The sequence below is a fragment of the Ochotona curzoniae genome, unplaced genomic scaffold (genome assembly GCF_017591425.1).
Source record: "Ochotona curzoniae isolate NIBS_2020 unplaced genomic scaffold, NIBS_Ocur_1.0 contig_832, whole genome shotgun sequence".
Classification (NCBI taxonomy): Eukaryota; Metazoa; Chordata; class Mammalia; order Lagomorpha; family Ochotonidae; genus Ochotona; species Ochotona curzoniae.
Window position 1 is genome coordinate 253,770 of NW_024466580.1, and position 15,673 is coordinate 269,442.

The following is a 15,673-nucleotide window of genomic DNA, read 5'->3' on the forward strand; positions in this document are numbered from 1 at the left end:
AAAGCAGTGTTAGGAGCATTTGTTGCCATGTATAAATAACAGTTCCCCATCCCACAATTTGGGAGTATAATGTGCAGGGGTGGGAGAAAGAGTGGATTCTCTGTTTTGCCTGTAAACAGTTGTTGAACACTGTTCATGTACACTGCACTTTAACTGAATAGCTGATAGTTGTCAGAGAAGCACCTCCCTTTGTTTAGCCAGAAATTATGTTAACCTGACTTCCTTCAAAAGGCTTGAACTCGTTTAATCCACACAGCTGTCATTGAAGACCTTGGTTGGATTCTTTGTCCTTTAAGTTGGGTTTTCTTTCCTCTTCTAGGTTATCCGTGTTGTCTTCCAACAAATGCTAAATGTAATATTAATGTTAGAACAAGGTGAAAAGTCTCATCGTGCTCCGCTTACCATTACTTCCCAAGTCATCAATCGAAGAAACCACGCCGTCCAGTTTATCAGGTGAGGCACACTAATGCTGGGTTTTTTGTTGTCATCTGTTCTCTACTAATCAAGATTTCTGTTGCCTTAGGAGTTGGAATGTCTGGCCTGAGGGTAGTGGGAGCATTTAAACAGCACTCATTGGTACATGTGATCCCTGTTGGCAGTACTGTGTCGGGCACTGTTAGAGAAGGAGCCTGCGAGCCCTGGGCCAGAGCCCGTCTTGGGCTGACTCCCCAGCCTGTGGGACAGCCTATGAGGAGGGATGGATGCCCTGTCTGCCTGCTGGTCTGCTTCCATCTTCAGCACTCCAGCCAGTCCGCCTTGTCTTTCTCTTGTCTCTTGCTCTTTCTGGCTTTTTCTCTACGGCTGTTGGCTTTTGTTCCTCACCACCTTTTCCTTGGTTTCTCCCTACTTTTTCCATCCCTGACCTCCAACAAAAAACACTCCCTGAAGGAGAAGACTAAGCTGCTTTTTCCTTTCTTATCATCATCGGCAGACAGTTTTTGTCCTCATGAACCACTCAACTTCACTTTAAAAACTCCATGTCTGGAAACTGGTGCTTGCCTTGTATATCTGATTCCCAGTCCTAATTCATGACTCTGGCTGCTGATTGGTGCTGACCCTGGTGGTTGGGTTATTGCTGCCCATGTGGAAGAGCTACATGATTTTCCCAGCTTCGTGCCCAACCCAGCCCCAGCGGGCATCTGGGGAGTGAATCAGTGAAAATCAATAAAATCCAAAGTCATAGTTTTAGTGTGGAAGATATATTTAGCTTCCCCTTCCTGATGCTGTAGTGTGGAGGGAGCAGGTAGGCGCATGTGCTGTGTCATATTTGCAGGAATGTATGGCAGGCAGTGTGGTGCACACCTGGGGCTCTGTTGTCACCTGGTCATAGGGTAAATGTCTCTTCCTTAACAGTGTTTTTAAGCATTAAATAACTAAATGTCTGTCTATCTGGAACTTTTAAGATTTATTTTCATTTGGAAGACAGATTTACAGAGGGAAGGAGAGAAAGATCTCCCATTCACTCTCCAAATGGCCACAATGGCCAGAGCTGAGATGAGCCAAAGCTGAGAGCCAGGAGCTTCTTCTGAGTCTCCCACATGGGTGCAAGATCCCAAGGACTTGATTCACCATCCTCCGCTGCTTTCCCAGGTGATACGGAGGGAGCTGGATCAGAAATGGGACAGCCAAGACTCAAACCAGCACCCCTATGGACTGCTGGCACCCCGAGAAAACCCCCTTCCTTTTTTATTTTTTTTATTTATTTATTTATTTTTTTTAAAGATTTATCTTTATTATTTTTTTATTGGAAAGGCGGATATACAGAGAGGAGAGACAGAGAGGAAGATCTTCCGTCCGATGATTCACTCCCCAAGTGAGCGCAACGGGTCGATACTATGCCGATCCGAAGCCAGGAGCCTCTTCAGGGTCTCCCACGCGGCTGCAGGGTCCCAAAGCTTTGGGCCGTCCTCGACTGCTTTCCCAGGCCACAGGCAGGGAGCTGGAAGGGAAGCGGGGCTGCCGGGATTAGAACCGGCGCCCATATGGGATCCCGGGCGTGCAAGGCGAGGACCTTTAACCACTTGCGCCACCGCACCGGGCCCCCCCTTCCTTTTTTAAAGCATTAAATGACTAAGGTGTTGAAGTGAAAGCACTGTAACTTTGGTTTCCCATAAGAGTTCATCGTCTTGCATGTTGCAGAGATACTCACAAAATGGTGCAAATAAGCTTAGTGTTAAAAGTGAGTCAAAGGGTCCAACACAATGCCTTAGTGGCTAAGACCTCACCTTGTAAGTGCTGGGATTCCATATGGGCCCTGGTTCGTGTCCCAGCTGCTCCACTTCCCATCCAATTACCTGCTTTAGCCTGGGAAAGAAATGGAGAATGGCCCCAAGCCCTGGGTCCCTGCACCCATGTGGGAAACCCAGAAGAAGATCCTGGCTCCTGGCTTTGGGTCGACTCTGCTGCAGCCTTTGAGTCCATTAAGGGAGTGAACCAGCAGAAGGAAGATCTTTCTCTGTCTCTCCTTCTCTCTGTAAATATGATCTGTTTTTACAATAAAAATAGTAAACCTTTTAAAAGGTGGCCATTTTTAAAAATGTGAATCAATTTTACTCATCTTGGTAAGTTCTAGGGTTGAAGTTTAGAGAATGCTACAAATGCACTAAACAAGCAGCATTTCGCTGTGATACCACCAGGTGGTACTGTACTATAGTATATGTTTATTTTTGTGTGTATCCCAAAAGGATATATTTTTATTTTAATGTAAAATTTAGTAACTACCCACTGAGTCTTAAAAAATTATATTTGCATTTTGATGATGACTTGGCTAAGTAGTGATAGCTGTTTACAATTGTTCATGTAAGGAACTTCACAGTTTTCTATTAACATGTTAGATCATTATTCTGTTTAAACAACTCTTGCAATATGAAGTAGACTGTTTTTGCTATTTAGAATTTCTGAACTACAAGGGTAGTGGTTTTTGAGAACAGAGTCCAGGGAAATTACTGTTGTGTTGTAATAACAGGCGTGTTGTAAACGGTGCCTGTGCTTTTCCTTTCAATAGCTCACTTGTGGATGAACTGAAGGAAAGTGTATTCCCAGTCCTTCGTATCTTACTGCAGCACATCTGTGCCAAGGTATCGTTTGCCTTCATAATCATAGCAATATTTCAATGAGCAACATAAGCTTATTGAAGAGAAATGTGTGTGTTTGTGGATTAGCTACTGGGAGTAAATCTACATCATTGCTAGAAGTGGCTTTATTTAATGTTCAGATGTTCTCTAGATGAAGCATTCTTTAAAAAAAAAACAAGTGTATAGTTACACACAAATAGGGAGAACAGGTTGGTGAATCACCACCTGCAGCTAAGCCACTTTGACAGTCTTGGGTCATTTATCTCCACTTCCCTGTGTCAACAGATATGCACACTGGCTTGTTTGTTTTTAAATGAGTTGCATCCTGTCCTTTTATGTGTAAGACTCAGTATGTGTCTCTGAAACATGGAAACTGTTTAAAAGTGGTCTCAAAATATTAATTTAAAACTACACAGTAATTCCTTAATGGTGTCAGTGTTCAGACTGCTTACTGATTGCATTTATCGATTTGTGAGACATTGTGTCAGAGAGAAAGGGAGAGATGCAGAGGAACCTTTCATCTGTTGGTTCCTCACTCCCCCAGTGGCCCCAGTAACTAGTGCTGGTCCAGGCCAAAGCTGGAAGCCTGGAACTCCATCCCGGTCTCCCACATGGCTGGCAGGATCCCAGCCATTTGGGTCTGATTTGACTGCTTAGCAAGACAAACACTGCAGCCCGGATTTGAGACCTTGGCCCTGATGTATGGGTGTATGGGAAGCCACTGCTATAGCAGACTCCTAACCCGGTATGCCATGACACGGGCCCCTCCTAAGACCTCTTAACAACCATTTAGATAGGTGGTTCTTAACTTGAACCCTATAGACCCTAAGAGTTCTTAAACTCTGAAATTGTATCTTAGCTTTCTATATGTGCTTTTCTGGGTCAAGGGTTTGCAGATTTCTTAACAGGTTCATTTCTGAGGGTCTTAATCCTGAAACTTTCCATTATTTACATGGTATTTAAAGACTGATAAAGGAATGCCAACTCATCAAATGTCAGCCTGTATTACCTACCATGTGTGTTTCAGTAGTCCTGCAAGTCGATATTAGCTGGACAGCTTTTCTCATTTTCTGTCTTAGGTGATTGATAAATCAGAGAATCGGACCTCTGCAGCCCAGGCCCTGGTCCAGCTGCTCAGTAAACTGCCTTGTGAGGAATATGCTACATTTATTGCCTGGCTTTACAAATATTCACGAAGTTCCAAGGTAGTACATCCCTCTGAATAATCACAGATCCTCGCTCTGGAAGCTTGGGATGCCAGACAAATCTGAATGCAGGGGAAGGGTTCCTTTGGCTCTTCATCCTGTCTGACGGGGATTCTTCTGATCTTGCTTTCCCAGATCCAACACCGAGTTTTTACCCTTGATGTTGTCTTAGCTGTGTTAGAACTACCTGAGAGAGAGGCGGATAATACTGTCCCCTTGGAGCATCAGAAGTACCTCAAGCATAAGTTCTTGGTTCAGGAAATCATGTTTGACCGCTGTTCAGACAAGACGCCGACTGTCCGCAGCAAAGCACTGTCCAGCTTCGCACACTGCCTGGAGCAGTCTGTTGTCAGCATGTCGCAGAGTTTACAAGAACTCATGATTAGCAGTAAGTGTGGTGGCTGTTGTGAAATGAAACTGGGGCAGTGCTTGGCAAGAAAATATCTGCAAAGAAATGATTCTTTGTTGGAATGAAAATAGCACACATTGTATGAACTAGTTTTACGTCAGAAGCTACTTTTTTATATTCTTGACCGTTAAATAACTTTTTAAATAAGCAAGCCTGATCTATTTTAAAGGCCTCTTTCAAGGTATATCAACTCTTCCTGTTTTAGAGATGCAGTCATTTTCACTGTTCATTTGCATGTTGGACATTGCCAGTCTTGGGCTTGTGACCAACTGAAACAGCATACCCAATGAGGAGCCCATGGTCGGTTTTTAGCTTTGTGCAGTCTGTTCAGCTTATCTAAAAACAGGGCCTGTGTGCCATTAGCTTCGTTTTGATTGCTCTGTGGATTGATAATGCCATGACTTTTTTCCCTCTTACCTATTTTTAGGTTCTACAGATACAGAAGTAGAGAGTCACCCTGGCACTTTGCTGAAAAATTCATCAGGTAACAAATTCACATGGTTTCAGAGTTGAACAATCATCTTGAAAGTTTTCCATAGATTGTAAATGTTTTTTCATCCTTTACATGAAGAGTCTTCCAAAAGTTCAGGTGTGTTAGGAAAAAATTATGCATGGATTACAAAACTTTTACATCCAAGTCAGCTTGTTTTTAATTCCATTTTTCTACAGACTTTTTACAGAATTCATGTATTTATATTAATATCAAAAAATTTGAAGTTCATTTTAATAATGTAACTTAAGTGAGCAAAATGTCATATTATTGAAAGTATAAAATATGTTCTTACCTTAATGATTGTGCCTTCTGTGTTTTTAAGTTTTTTCTTCTCAAAGGCAGCTCCTTAACCCTTCTCATCCCTCCGAGGAGACCGGCGTGAGTGGCAGTGGTGGACATGTTGGATCCAGAGGTATGTCAGATTTTAGCAATAAAAGATGGATAGTACTGTTGAATTTCAGACAGTTGTCAACAGAGTCTAAAACACTTGTTGGTATCTTTGTTTTTCATGAATTCACTTTGAGAAATTGAAATCTTTTTCTTCTTAAATGTGGAGAAACTTCTGTTATACCTTTAACATTTTAATGTAAGATAATCTATATCCAAGATATCATGAATTGATATCAAGATATGGATTGATAGCCACTGTACATGTTACATAAAGGGAATGTTAGCACATACTTTCAGTTTCTTTTTAAATTTGTTGTGAACTATTGAGATTGCTGACAAACAAAAGAGCTCATCGCCAGGAAATGTACAATAGAGAGAAAATTTGTTGGGGGGAAAAGCTCATTACAAAAAAAGTTTTTCATTCTTTATTACTTTTGTTACCATGTCATCTTGATTGACTAAGCCATTCCAGAGTCTACATATTAATGCGTGCCTGGGGACTATGGAGTCCAAGCATCCATTGAACAATTCAATTCGCAGTTTAGATACAATTTCTCCTTCCTGACATTGTGAGCCCTTTTTTAATGGGCTGTACATATTGCTGAAAGTACCTCATGGGCTTTTCTTCTGTGAACTTCAGCCCAGGCTTCTCAACGCTGCTGCTGCCAGAACTTTGGTTGAATTATTGGGGATGTTCAGGCGAGCCAGGAGGGTAGAAACACCCAGAGCCCAGTTCACGTCAGTTTGTGTGAACTTCTCCATCTATGATGTGAAAAAAAAAAAAAAAAACAGTAGAGATATGGGAAAATGGGAAAATCTGGATTCTTGTGCCAACTCTCTTACTAAATAGATACGTAACCTCACGCGCTGCAATTTATAAAACTTCCTGACTTTCACAACTCATGAGTCTTCCTGGAAGAGAAACTGTGTAAACAGTACCGGTTAATTTGGTTAACCTATTTAGGAACTGTTTCCTCCAAATAGGAAACAGTTCTTACACTGTCCCTGTCTTCTCTTGACTGCTGTTCTGAGAGTGTGGAAATACATTTAGAGAAGTGATTTTAAAACATGAGTAGTTCGATTATCACATGCCAGCCATAAACAGTCCTTCCATAAACAAGGCTGAAAGACTTAGAAGTACAAGCTTGAAGACAGTGATTGAGCACACGTGAGCTAAGATTAGCTAGAGAGGACCATGAGGCTAGACCCACTCCAGCAAACATCCACGAGCTGCCCCTAGACGCCAGTTTTATTAAATTTCCTCTAGTACATGATTACAAAAGATCTGAGGGTCTTGAAAAAGCAGGAAAACTAAAGATCACAGGAACATAGTGACTAGATTAAGTCTTGTTTATTCTCTAGCGTGGAGCAGTCAGGTTCCAGGTGGCAACCTTCATGTTATCCTCAAATTAGCACTCAGTCAACTACCAGGGTTTCCATGGCAACTGGGCCAGGCTGCAGAGTGTATATATACCTATACCTGCCTTTCTCAGGTAGCTGGGCTTCACCAGAGCGAGGTGTTCCCTCTCACCTGGAGGGATTGATAACCACCAGGAAGAGTGCTTTGTCTTGAGAAGACAGAAGACAGAAAGACACCTGCTTCACCACTTGCCATGGCCTTCTTCATTCTTAGGCCTAATCATGGCAAAGCTCATGCTGACTACTAACTATTCCGAACAGTAGATAGTTTTTCACCATGGCTTAGATAATTTGTCCACTGCCAGTTCTGTCCAGCTTTGCACCATCTAGATAGAGAGTTGGAACATAGCACGTGTTGTGTCTAGAGGATTAGCATAGTTAAGTTTATTCAATGCATGTTTATATAGATCTTAATCCCTTCCGGGCCTAGGGTCTACAGACTTTAATAAAGCATAGTCACATCTATGAAGGAACACTGGAAATAGCAGATATGTATGTACAGCAGGAATTCGGACAACTAATGAGAAATGTGCATTCTTTTTTTTTTTAAGTTTACTGTAATAGGCAATTTTTTGCTTCTATTTTATTTAAAATTTTTTAATATAATTCCATAGGCTCTGGGATTTCCCTTAGTTCCAACTGATTTCCCCCATATTATTACAATAGTATAGTCCTTCATAACCAGTCATTCCATCATTCTGCTACTTAAGTGTGCCCTGACATTGCTGGTGCAGACAAAGACAGACAGTCCAGCATCCTGTTGTCAAGATATATCCAACAGTTTCACTGGGAGTCCATCTTTGATTTAGAAGTAGAGATGCCAACTGCATTGTATCTTCACAATTGGATATGGTAGTCTATTACACTGCATTATCATTTTTTAATGAGACTTAGAGAGACAAACATAATCACAGAGACATTCCGTCCTCATACTCACTCTCCAAATGCCCACAGCATCCAGAACTGGGCCCAGCCTGAGGACAGGAGCTTGGGACTTAGTCCTGGTCTCCCACAGCTCCTTTAACCGTCACCTGCTATCTCCCAGAGTACGCACCAGCAGGCAGCTGGAATCAAGGGGAGTTAGGACCTGAGCCCAAGCACTCAAAACTGGGGTGTGTTAAGACCTGCTCTGTCTAATGCCAAAATTTACCTCTTTTTTACTTCCATTTTTTTCTACAGAGATTTTGAAGTTCCTTTATGTATTCATCATTGACATTCCAAGTACCCTAGGACATTAGTCAGGATGGGAAATTCATCCTGTTGATGAAGATATGAGTTAGGACAGTCGTAGTAGGCATCAATGTGCCTGGGTTTGGTGCCCAGTTCTGTCCCTGATGAAAGCTTCCTGCTGACACACCTACTGGGAGGCAGTGGGGATGGCTTAAGTGATTAGATTCGTGCCACCCACGTGGGAGACCTAGAGTGCCTTGCTCCTGGCTTCATGCCAGGAGCTGTTACAGGCATTTGAAGATGAGCCAGCTGAAGACAGCTCTCCATCCCTGTTTCTTCATGTCTCTGTCTCTTTGCCTCTCAAATACATACCCATTTTTAAATTGTGTGATTGTTTCATGCTTTGCATTATGCCAAATGCTTTCTTTTCTTTGTTTTTACTTTTAATTAAGATACCACTTATAGTCCTTAAAATTTAATACTTAAAAGTATATAATTCAGTGGTGTTTTTTGGTTTCTTTTTTGTTGTTGTTTTTTGGTATAGTCATAGGATTCGGGGCCAGCATTGTGGCACAAAAGGTTAAGCTGTTGCCTGTTGGCATCCTGTATGAGCGCTGGTTTGAATCTAAGCCATTTTACTTATTATCAAACTTCCTACTAATGTATCTCAGAAAACAAGACAGGATTGTCCATGTACACAGGTTCCTTCTAGCCACTCATGTGGGAGACAAGGAATTCCAGGCTTCTGGCTGTAGGCAGGCCCAGCCCAGCCATTGGCTGCCATTTGAGGTGTGAACTAGCAGACAGAGGATCTCTCTCTCTCTCTTTCTCTCTGTCTCCCCTACCCCTCCCTGGAAATAAATAAATATTTAAAAGAAAAATCACAACTGGCATTGTAATACAGCAGGTAAAGCCACTGACTGAATTGCAAGCATCACCTGTAGGTGCCCGTTGGAGTCCTAAATGCTGCACTTCTAATCCAGTTCCCTTTTTATGTGCCTGGAAAAGCAACAGAAGACAGCCCAAGTCCTTGGGCTCCAGCTCCTACATGGGAAAGCAAGAAGAAGCTTCTGGTTCCTGGTCTCAGCCTGGCCCAGCCTGGCTACTTAACCAAGTAGCCGTTTGGGGAGTGAATCAGCAGGTGGAAAATTCTCTTTTCTGTGTTTCCCTCCATTTTTTAAATATAATTTTTTTTAATCTTAAGACTGTGCAGTCTAATTCCAGAATATTTTCAGCAGCTGAAAAAGGAAGCCCATATTCATTAGTGGTCGCTTTATACTCCCCTTTTCCTCTTGGCCCTGACACTAACTTACTTTCTGTTGCTATAGAATTGTGCTTTCGGGACATTCCACGTCAGTGGAGTCCTGCGATATGTGGTCTTCTGTGTCTAGCTTCTTTCATTTAACATGTTTTCAGAGTTGATCTATGTTGGTGTATAAATCTACAGTTTGCCTCTTTTTGTGGTTGAATGATATTCCATTGCATGGATATAGCATAGTTAGTTTTATCCATTTGGGTCATTTCCATTGTTTGGTTATTGTAGGTAATCATTTTTGTGCGGGCATGTATTTTTACTCCATTTGAGTCTATTTGTAGGCCTGGAGGCGCTTGACTATGCAGTGACTGTTTAACATGATCAGGGAATACAAAGCTTCTTCACAGTGGCTGTACCGCTGTATAATCCCATTAGCAATTCATGGCAATGTCTCTGTGTCCTTGCCAGTGATTGTCATGTCCATCTCTTTCACTTGTTTATAAATTGAGTCAACTCTATTTTAAAATTAGTTAACATGTTTGAGAGAGAGAAATCTTCCATCTACTGGTTCTCTCCCCAAATGTCCGTAACAGATAGGAATGGACTAGGCCAAGGCCAGGACGCTAGAACTTCATCTGGTTTTTCCCACTAGCGTGGCGTGGGCCCACAGGACGTAGACTATCTTCTGCATTCCAGGCACATTAACAGGGAGCTAGGTCAGAAATAGGACAGCCACGGCTTGAACTACCATCCGTCTGGGATGCTGGCATTGTACATGTTGGGATAACTTGCTGTGCCACAATGCAGGTACCAGCATTAATGAGTTCCAGACAGACCTCTGTAAGAAAGAAAAAAAAAAAAAAAACAGAAGTGCTTCATGGCACACACCTTGTGGAAAAATTGCAATACCAAATGAACTCAAGGCCGTAACATAGATCTCCACTATGTAACATCCTCAACAAAAAGCAGTGAATTTATAGATAAATCACAAAGCAATGGAAAGCAAGAGTGGGAAACTGTAGGGAAGTTGGTATATGGAGGACAGTAAATTGCAAGGTTTATGCATTCTTCTGTTGTCTCAGATGATGGGAGCCTGGGGGTGGGTGTCTGCAGTGAAGACAAAAAGAGCTCTTTCTTTGATTGCTGTTGAATAGTTGTCTTCAATCTCAAAGCATTCCTATGTTAAAGGAGGTGTATTTTGAGGTGCTATTTTGTGATTTTCAGAATCTATTCAACCCTTCAGGGTCACTTGTATTCCCATATGAAGCTCATTGTCAGCATGTCCTGCAAAAAAAGGATTATCTTGAATTTTGATGGCTGCAAAGCAGCTGGAAAGTGCAGCTGTATAACATGTTAAGCCTCCAGCCCATCAACACTGGATGCCTTTTTATGTATTTAGCTCTTTGGAAAGATCTTTGAAGATTTCTCTGCATCTATTAAAATGATCAAGTAATTTTTTCTGTTCTGCGGTGATATGTAGTTTTAGGTGAGCAACTCTTGGACTTCAGTCTCAAGTTTTGTGTCAAGTATTTCATTCTTTGTGTTGTTACAAATTTATGTCTCATTCTCAAATTGCTCTGCTAGTTTAAGTAAGTAATTTTTAGTTATTTTGCATCTTGCATCCTTGCTGCACTTACTATCTAGTCTGATTTTTTTTTTCTTTTTGGTAAATTCCTTAGGACTTTCTATGTAGCAGATCAGATTTCCTGGGAATAGAGATAGTTTGCTGCTGCTTTTTTTTTTTTCCTCCAAACTGGGACTTTTAATTTTTTTTCTTGCCTATTTGCTATAGCTAGAATTTCTAGCACAATGTTGAATACAAATGGGAAGATTAAATATCTTGGGTTTTTTTTTCTAACCCTAGAAGGAAATGTTTTCGTATCCACCATTGCGTACAGAGTCCAGTGTGGGCTTTCTCAGGATGGCCTTCGTCATTGTAAGGATGTCTCCTTCCATCCAAAGTTTATTGATTATTTTTGTCTTATAGGGGCATTGGATACTACAGATGCTTTCTCTGCCTCTGTTAAAACAAATATCTGATTATTCTGCGACAGTGGTGATTCTTACATTGATCTGTTTCCGTGTTGAATCATTCTTATATATCAATAGTCCCTGAAGTATGGCATGGGTCCCCCCAAAGGGATCACTAAGTCTCACTTAGGGGTACCCAAAAGTGAATCCAGAATTCATATCAAGACATCTCTCTTTTCTGTTTGTCTGTTTTGGAATATATGATTATATTTTATTGTCTTTATTCCTGTTGTTGGTTTTGTCTCATGGCTTCTCATTTAAGGGAATGTATAGTGATGGTGTAATAGAGACTGTCATATCCAGTTGTGAAAATACAATGCAGGATGCATCTCCACTGCCAAATCAATAGGATGCTGGACTGTCTGCCATTGTCTGCACCAGCAATGTCAGACACACTTAAATAACAGAATAATGGGCTTATGACTGCTTCTGAAGGACCATACTACTGTAATAATATGGGAGAAATCAGTTGTGGGTGGGAATATAGGGAAAGGGTAGGAGAAGAGCCTACTCTAAAATTAAAAAAAATTAAAAATTAATGGAAGAAAAAATAAAATGTTATTTGAAGTGGCATGTCATTCTGGTTTAAATGGATTAGTAAGTACTTTTGTAATTGTCAGTTCAAATTTCTAACTCATATTATAAGGTATTACTTATCAAACCTCTTTGAGATCCTCCATAATTTTTCAGAGTATAAAGAGGCCTTCCAGTAAACAGTCTTAAAGTACTCACTTAGAATTTTAAAAGTGGGTACTATGATTTAAAGCCAAATTTTTTTTTCATTTTTTTTTAAATGTATTTGAAAGGCAGAGTGAAAGAGAAAGAGATGGCTTGCCATTCTGGAGCTTGGCTCCCAGGTGGCTGCGATGGATGATGCTGAGCGGACTGAAGCCAGCAACCAGGAACTCCGTCATGGTCTCACATGCGGGGTGCAGGGGCCCCAGTACTTGAGCCATCTTGCACTGCTCTCCCAGGCATATTAGCAGGGAACTAGGTGGAAGCAGAGCGGTAAGTACTGAAACTAGCACTCCATTGTCTGATGCCAGCACTATAGGCAGCAGCTTAGCTCACTGCATCACAGTACCAGCCTCTAAAATAAAACTTGCAAGATTCCCAGAAATATGCTGTTAATAGTGAATATCAGATTACTCCATTTGTTCCTTCTTTTTGTTTATTTGGATTTCTTAAGATTTAAAACAAGCTAGGTAGTGAGTCTACACTGAGTGTGTTTTCCTGTGCTGTCTCGTCTTCCTCAGACTACACTGAAACTCTGGCATTCCCTCAACAGAAAGATGCATCATGGCAATGCTGAGGAAGAGAATCAAGGATGAAAAGACCAATGTGAGGAAATCTGCGCTCCAGGTGGGAGGTTTCTCTGCACTTTTACAATATGCTTTATTTTTGGAGACCAACAGTTTTGCGGTCATCATTTCATGTCACACATGTGTTTTCCAGGTGTTAGTGTGTATTTTGAAACACTGTGACATCTTAAATATGGAGAAAGACCTGTCCGTTCTGCAGGACCATTGCAGGGACCCTGCAGTGTCTGTCCGGAAGCAGGCCCTACAGTCCCTTACTGAACTTCTCATGGTGAGAGGCAAGGCGTTGTCAGCCTAAAACCTGGTATTTTACACTAAAAGAACTCTGTATTGGTTACCTCCTGCTGAATGTTGAGTTGCCCATTAGAAACTATGAAGTCAGCTGTGGGACTACATAGTGTAAGAGGAAAGAAGTGGCCATCTGTTGATTGCATTCGATAGACTACGCTTCCTGTTGACTGTGGTTCAGAGTTGGCTTTCCTTTGAATTAAATTTGGCTGCTGACCTCATGCAGATGTTTATTTTGGGGGGCCAGCACTGCAGCTCAAATGGGTTAAGCAGTTTCTTACAGCTCTAGCATTCCATATCAGAACTCTGGTTTAAGTCCTGTTTGTTCTGCTTCCAATCCACCTACCTGCTAATGCACCTAGGAAAGCAGCAGAGGATGGCCCAATGCCTGATGGCCATGTGGGAGACCCAATGGATTTCCAGGCTCCTGCCTTCCACCTGGCCCTGGCCTATTCATTGTAAGCACCTGGGGAGTGAAGCAGCAGACGGACAGTCTCTCTCTCGCTCGCTATGCTTTTCAAATAGATAAGATCTGCAAAAATAAAATTATCCCCAAAGTCATATGTTAATGACATAAGGGGATCAAAATATAGTGTAATTACAGTAATTTAGAACATGGGCTTACTGTGGGAGGTCTTTTTTTTTTTAAGATGTATTTATTGCATCTAGTGTGGTAGCCTAGTACCCAGGATACCATATGGGTGCTGGTACATGTCCTGGTTGTTCCACTTCCCATCCAGCTCCCCACTTGTGGCCTGGGAAAACAGTAAGATGACAGCCCAAAGCCTTGGGCTCCTGCACCCATGTTGGAGATCCAGAGAAAGCTCCAGGTTTCTGGCTTCAGATCAGCTCAGCTGCAGCTGTTGCAGTCCCTTGGAGAATGAACCAGCAAATGGAAGATCTTTCTGTCTTGCCTTCTGTCTAAATCTACTTTGCAATAAAATACATAAATCTTTTAAAATTTATTTATTTATTTGAAAAATGGCGTGAGATATTCCATGTACTTGTTCACTGCCCAAATGGCTCCAAACAGCCAGGTCTGGGCCAAACCAAATCCAGGAACCAGGAATTGCATCCTGGTCTCCCACATGGAGGGCAGGGGCCTAAACACTTGGGCCATCTCCTCCTGCTTCCTTCCCAGGTGTGTTAGCAGGGAACTGGATCAGAGATGATAGCTCAGGAACCTGGAGCTGTGGCACAGTAGGCTGTCTCCATCTGCAACTCCAGCATCCCTTATAGCAGCCGGTTCATGCCCCAACTGTTCCACAATGATCCAGCTCTGTGGGCATGGTCCAGGAAGGGGCCCCTGCACCCACATGGGAAACCGGAGGAAGTTTCCAACTCCTGACCTCAGACTAGCCCAGCTCCTACCCTTGAAGCTGTTCTCTGTTTCTGTGCCTTCTCTTTCTGTAACCCTGCCTTTCAGATAAAGATAAATAAATGGGGGGGGGGGGGGAGAATCAGATATCCAGGACTAGAACCTGTACTTCCACATATGATGTTGGTGCTGTTGAGTGGTGGCTTAGTGTGTTCCTCTATAATCATTGCCTTTAGTGAGGGTTCTTTAGGACATTGAGGGTGGTCCCCCAGAAGGTTGATTCTGATTGTGTAAACCTAATCAGACGCACTCAGTCCGCCTCCCGGCTCACACACACAGCACTGCGTGACTGCACCTTCTTCAGAGACCACATTTATGGCTGCCCGATCTTAGAGTTGAAGCTGCAAAGCTGTGAGTGAAATAAAACTCTCACCTTTAGTTTCTGTCACACATTTTGTTACAATAGTGGCAAGTTGCCCAATGCTGAACTAATGCTTGAGTGTACTAATCTCTTTTTTTTTTCAAAGATTTATTTATTTGAAAGACAAGTATCAAGAGGAAGAGAGGGAGAGACAGAAATGTAGAGATATCTTCCCTCTGCTGGTTCATTCCGCAGGTGCCTGTAGCAGCTGTCCTTGGGCCAGGCCAACCTCAGGAGCCCAGAGCCCATCCAGGTTTCCCATAGCAACCATCTTCATCAGCTCTCCCAGCGACTCAAACCGGTGATCCGATATGCAGTACAGGTGTCCAGGTGGCAGCTTGACGTGCCACAGCACGCATCCCTTGTGACTACTCATCTGCTCATTTCTCAACTTCAACTTAAACACTACATGAAACAAATAAGTTCATTCGGCTAAACTAGAAGTCCAGATAAATTTTTTCTCAATTAAAATATCTACAGATGGGACTAGCAGTGTGATATAGCAGATGAAGCTGCAGTTTGCAGGACTGCAATTTGCAAGTCCTGGCTGATGCACTTCCATTCCAACTTCTCGCTAATGCACCTGAAGAGGCAGGAGCTGATGGCCCAAGTGCTCAGGCCCCTACGGCTTGCAGAGGATAGCCTGGTGTCTGGCTGGCTCCCACCTTCCCAGCATTGGACTGAGGAACCCTGACCATCGCATTTGAGGAATGAACTGGTAGAAGGAAGATCTCTCCATCCCCTTCCTCCTCTCCCACTCTGCACTTCCTCTCCCCTTCTCTGTCACTGTGCCTTTCAACTACATAAATCTTTTAAATATGTACATAATTTGTGCATATATATGCATATTTGTCCATGTATATGATATTGCCAAAGCAAAA

At 42.3% G+C, this 15,673-nt stretch overlaps 1 protein-coding gene across 1 annotated transcript in view; it reads left to right on the forward strand.

The window, feature by feature from the left end:
* Positions 1 to 15,673, forward strand: part of NCAPD3 (non-SMC condensin II complex subunit D3) — a 62,372-nt gene that overhangs the window by 14,830 nt on the left and 31,869 nt on the right. The window contains exons 8-15 of the mRNA XM_040992650.1: positions 320 to 453; positions 3,005 to 3,077; positions 4,154 to 4,279; positions 4,415 to 4,667; positions 5,116 to 5,172; positions 5,504 to 5,593; positions 12,735 to 12,808; positions 12,902 to 13,036. Coding sequence (XP_040848584.1) covers positions 320 to 453; positions 3,005 to 3,077; positions 4,154 to 4,279; positions 4,415 to 4,667; positions 5,116 to 5,172; positions 5,504 to 5,593; positions 12,735 to 12,808; positions 12,902 to 13,036 — 942 coding nt within the window. The remainder of the gene's footprint in view (positions 1 to 319; positions 454 to 3,004; positions 3,078 to 4,153; positions 4,280 to 4,414; positions 4,668 to 5,115; positions 5,173 to 5,503; positions 5,594 to 12,734; positions 12,809 to 12,901; positions 13,037 to 15,673) is intronic.